Genomic DNA, 5560 nt, shown 5'->3' on the forward strand with positions numbered 1-5560 from the left:
TCAATTATCCTTGGTCCAGTCAAAGAATGTATAACCAAATATAAAGCGTAAAATGCTGAATGTGAATTGACTGAGACCAAACACTAAGTATTGATTAATACATTTTTGTTTTGTTGCAATTCTGGAACTAAGATAGTACAAGTTTCATTCACTTTCATCCCCCCCTCCTCAACTCCCCTCCTGCATTTAGCACTCCTATCCCAGTCCTGCCTTTACCTATTACGCGATATTATGACATTTTCGCCCATGAACATGTACCGTTAAACCAAGGGACAAATTTTATCGTGATATCATATTTGACTTATAAATATTCAGTCCCTCAGAAATTCAATTCATGTGTTATGATATATCACTGATTCACTTGTCTATTTTCTACATGAAGAGGCTGGCCAAGGGTTATCATCTAACAAAAATAAAATGTCCCTCCTCGAAAGTTTGTCTAAAAAGTCCTGAGGTGTGAAGATAGAAAAACGATTAGACAGAGTTACAAATGTTCCATCAGCGAAAGGATTAAAATGTGATCTCAGATTAACTTCCATTATCATACGTAATTTAGACTAACAGGCAGGACAGTCGCGCTTTTTCAGCGTGTATCCTGCTTGTAGTAAAATGCTCCGCTTTGTTTTATGTTTGTTCCGCTTTCTCGTGATATCATGTTTAACTAATTAATATTCAGTGCCTCAGAAATTCAATTCATCTATCAACTCGACACACCCTTCCAGATAACTATCCCTTCTTCTTCAATGACACCTAACTGTTCTCTTCTACGCTGAACATTTTCGGCCTGTCCTTTACTTGTAATCTAAACTGGAAACTTCACATCTCTTCTCTAGCTAGAACAGCTTCTATGAGGTTAGGTGTTCAGAGTCGTCTCTGCCAATTTTTTTTTTTTCACCCTCCCCCAGCTCCTATCTCAGTACAGGGGCCTTATCCGTTCATGGATGAAATATACTTCATCAGGATTTGGGCGGGGGGTTTCACTCATACCGCTATCAAAAGCGTTTCGTTTTATCAACAACTCTCCTCTAACTGACTGTCTTCAGCCTCTTTCTCATTGCTGCAATGTTGCATCTCAAATCCAAAATCATTAAAGAATATTTCAACAGGTGAAATAGTACAAAAATCAAAATGTAATGTCGGTAGGACATTTTTGTGGCTTGATGTCTCTCTCATGTACACACATAACACACACCTTTTTAGAAAAAAAAAATTAAACAGTCAGGGCCCATGTACAGAACACCAGCCAAACTTCATGCTGGCTTAAAAAGTGTCCAATCTACACGGTGCCAGGTAGTGCTATTACACATCTGCACTGATTGCTTGTCATCTGGAAGTTCTTCATTCATTCAGCATATAATGGAATGAATCATAGTGAATGAAAAGTATCTAATTTTTTGGGTATATGACAAAGAAAGTACTAATCATGAAAGCCTTTAAGGACAATGGAATACCTACCCTTACCTACAAATTAATGTGAGATTTGGTGTGAAATTAAACAAAATCAGATTCACTTGGCTTATCCTCCATCCAAACCATCTCAGCCCACATTGCTCTACCTGTCTTGCCAAGTCTTTTACAACACCCGTTCTTATTCACACTTCCTTATTTATGACTCTGTCCATCTGAGTTACTCCACATATACACCTTAGACATCTCATCTGCATTACATTCAGTCACTTCTTGTCTGCTATACCTATATTCCAAGTCTCTGCCCCATACAGTGCTATAGGCACTAATATCCCTTCATACAATATTCTCTTTACATTCATTCTAATTTAACAATGTTGAACACTCATCTTACCTTTCTCTTTTCAGCATGCTACAGCCTGTAAACATAATTAACAACACATTTTATTACTATACATATAAAGCTTCTCATGACAAATCATGCAGTCTACTTTTAGTATGAAGGGGAAATCACTTATGAGAATAACTTTTTAAGACTTCTCAAATCTCACTGTTGAAGTGGTAGCACTGTAAAACTAGTATGTTTCGTACAAGTTTATTAAACTGTCATCAACATATTATAACAAGGGGAAACCTCACCATGAACATACAGCACCTGCTCACTACTGCCACTGGAAATTAATCACCAGTCATTGTATGACCAATGGGAACTCACTAAGGTGGTCAAGTACAAAATGCTTCATCCTAATATACAATGAATATTACAAATATACAGTTTCATGCTTAACTCACAAGCATTCATACAACCAATCACATAAAACTGCAGCTTTTACAAGAGTTGAATGCTTCACTCTTCCTGCCATGATATCACACCATCTTGATAACAACCACAATGAAGACAAACTCTCCACTGCTGGACTCACAAAGTAAATACAGTGGCCCTGCAGCTATCTAGATGACCTGCTCAAACATCATGAGGGATACCAAATGAGTCTATATCATTGCCAATACAAAAGCAAATACTTACAAACCATCAAAGTAAAGTCTGCATATCCATCTGTTGATACTACATCAAATGAAACATGATTACATGTGGATATAAATTATGTGAATTATCTGTGAACTGTAACAATTTTGTTCCCCTTTCTTCACTTGGAATGGTTTTATTCAAGTAATAAATAATTAAAAAAAGCAACTGTGTGGGTGTGCAGTCACTAGTAAAGACTTTGTGAGAAGACAAAACTGGAAAACTCTGGATCCAGACACACAATAAATTGCACCTAGCAGCAGCAGCTATACATCATTCCTCCACCTGTCTGAGGGGGCCAGGGGTGTGGAAGTCTTCTTTCCTGTAACAATAAGAACAATGAATATCAATACACAACTCCAGACTTTAAGCAACATTACTGCACCATTACATGTTACTGATGCTTGTTTGCTGATCACTGGAGACTCTACAAATTTCAGATAGCAATTTTTTTTTTTACCAATAATAAAAGCTTCAAAGTAATAAAAAATAGAGTCAGTGAGGTCTATGTCTATAAGGTAAAAAAAAAAAAAAATTAAATTTTCATATTGTGTGCATATGTATACAGGTCCTAGAGTTTGTTGTTAATAAGATAAGGAAGTTATGCAAATTATAGAGCCTGAGGTTTAATTAATTTGTTATTTTTTGCCAAAGATCCCTACATTTTCACACATTTCCATCATGAAGCATACATGAGGTTATGGAATCAAATTTGAACTAGCTGAATAAGGAAAACAGCAGAAGTTCATACAACAAGAACCCAGAAAAGCCACTTGCCTTTCATATAACAACTTCATCTAACAAAACTGGGATGCAGTGACTAAGAAAGGGCTGAGGTATTATATGGAAATTCTGGAGATCTTTACTGTCACAGGTTTGGGAAATAGTGGGAGGATGGAGTACACAACTCTAAAGAGATAGGTTATATAAAAATGTAAATTTGGAGAGAGAGAGAGAGAGAGAGAGAGAGAGAGAGAGAGAGAGAGAGAGAGAGAGAGAGAGAGAGAGAGAGAGAGAGAGAGAGAGAGAGAGAGAGAGAGAGAGAGAGAGAGAGAGAGAGAGAGAGAGAGAGAGAGAGAGAGAGAGAGAGAGAGAGAGAGAGAGACTGAAGGACTTGAACAAATACTGTATGAAAAGAAAAGAAAAAAAAAGTAAATTCAAACCTGTCATATTCAACAAGATTTTGCATAGAATCATGGTTCATTGTCTGACAAAGAGGTACAAGGTGCTCCCTGCTCTACACTTTGCCAGAAGTTTTTCAATCTTGAAAAATTTGCACTTCCTGATTAAGCAGCATGCAAGACAATAGAGAAAAAATACCCATTAGCATGCATGAGTATTCATGCACAAAAAACCCTCCACCAAATCCTGAATGAACCAACTTGTGCCTTTTGCTGTCCACAAAACAGCACTGTATCTATAAGTATTTTCAAACAGGATTTGGTGGCTGTAAATGATGAAGTATCATTACACATTACCTTTATTAGAAGTTTGGTGTAACCTGGAGTCATCACTGTTATAATCAGAATGATCATAATAGTCGTGGGGAGAAGAACTGTGTCTGTGGTAACCATCAGGTGACCTTGTGGAGAAGTGTCTGTCTGGAGAACGTCTGTCTAATCTACGATCTGGGGTTCTCCGGTTTGAGCGATGATGATCAGGAGAAGCTCTGACTCTGTCAGTGCGGCGGTCAGGTGATCTTAACCTATCAGACCTCCTATCAGGGGAATGATTGCGGCGGTGCATGTCAGGGGAGGGAGGTCTGTGACGCAGGGGTGGTGGTGAATAATGGCGGTCTGAGAGGTGAGAATGTTCACTGCTAGGAGAGTAACGGTCATTGCGGTGACCATATGATGGAGACCCAGACCTCCTGAATGGGGGAGATGACATGCCTCCTGCAGGAGGAAGGCGTCGGTCTCCTGGGAGGGGAGGCAGTGGTGGTCTCATGAATGGGAACTCCCCAGGATGAAATGGTGGAAGCACCCCACGTGGCAGGCCAGGTGGTGGGGGTGGGGGTGGCACTCCATGAAAACCATGAGGGGGAGGGATTCCTGGAGGTAATGGGACTCCAGGGGGCATCATGGGTGGACCATGTAAAGGATGAGGTGGTGACTCAGAATGTTCACCATCCACTTCCCCTTCTATAATGGGGCCCGGAGAAGGCATTCTTCCATTAGCATCTAGACCTGCAGGAAATTTGAGTATCTATTATAATAACAGATATAAACCTAAACAAAGAAACACAGACATACATATACACACACTCCCATATACTATAAAACTTATATTCTGATAGTAACTATAACTACAAACCAAAGCATTACATATATATTGCAAACATCTTACATAATAAACTCAAAGGGTAGTTTACATCTATTTCTCCCATAATAATTAATGAGGCCCAATGTCATCTAATTCTTTAATTCTCATAACTTTTTGAAATTCCTTAAAAAGCCAGACTTCATTACATTACAATTACAGACTCAAAATAGAAAAAAAAGAGTAAGGGAAACTATTGTATATGAACTAGCAGTCCACATGGAAATAATTATTAATTTTTGGATTACCATTAGTAAGTAGTTTTCTAAAGAAACATACTGGTACTAATGTATTTTTTTCCAAAGCCCATATGAAAAAAGCACTAAAAAAATAGTACTGAAGTTCTTACTTTGTGTCTTCCAGTTATCAAAGCACTATGAAATTTATTGAATTGCGTAAAAAAATGCTGAAAAAAAATCTATGAATGATTGACTGATTTTATTCACAACTTTTCCTCACTGTTGGAATCTGGACTTATATTTCAGGAAGAGTTAGTAGGATGATAATGATGATTCTCTGAACAGATAGCATTACCAATACACTAGGATGACATCCTATTTACCATTTAATCAATGTTTCATCATGGGAACAAACATCCAACTTCACTGCAGCATAATGGAACATTTAAAAAATGGAGAGAGAGAGAGAGAGAGAGAGAGAGAGAGAGAGAGAGAGAGAGAGAGAGAGAGAGAGAGAGAGAGAGAGAGAGAGAGAGAGAGAGAGAGAGAGAGAGAGAGAGAGAGAGAGAGAGAGAGAGAGAGAGAGAGAGAGAGAGAGAGAGAGAGAGAGAGAGAGAGAGAGAGAGAG

At 38.3% G+C, this 5560-nt stretch overlaps 1 protein-coding gene across 1 annotated transcript in view; it reads right to left on the reverse strand.

Moving 5' to 3' along the window:
* Positions 1–1990: 1990 nt before the first annotated feature.
* The window catches only part of LOC135104537 (uncharacterized), a 13869-nt gene continuing 10299 nt past the window's right edge, over positions 1991–5560 (reverse strand). The window contains 2 exon segments of the mRNA XM_064012111.1: positions 1991–2756; positions 3913–4620. Coding sequence (XP_063868181.1) covers positions 2701–2756; positions 3913–4620 — 764 coding nt within the window. The 3' untranslated portion in view covers positions 1991–2700.

Source organism: Scylla paramamosain, chromosome 10 (assembly GCF_035594125.1).
Source record: "Scylla paramamosain isolate STU-SP2022 chromosome 10, ASM3559412v1, whole genome shotgun sequence".
NCBI classification, from domain to species: Eukaryota; Metazoa; Arthropoda; class Malacostraca; order Decapoda; family Portunidae; genus Scylla; species Scylla paramamosain.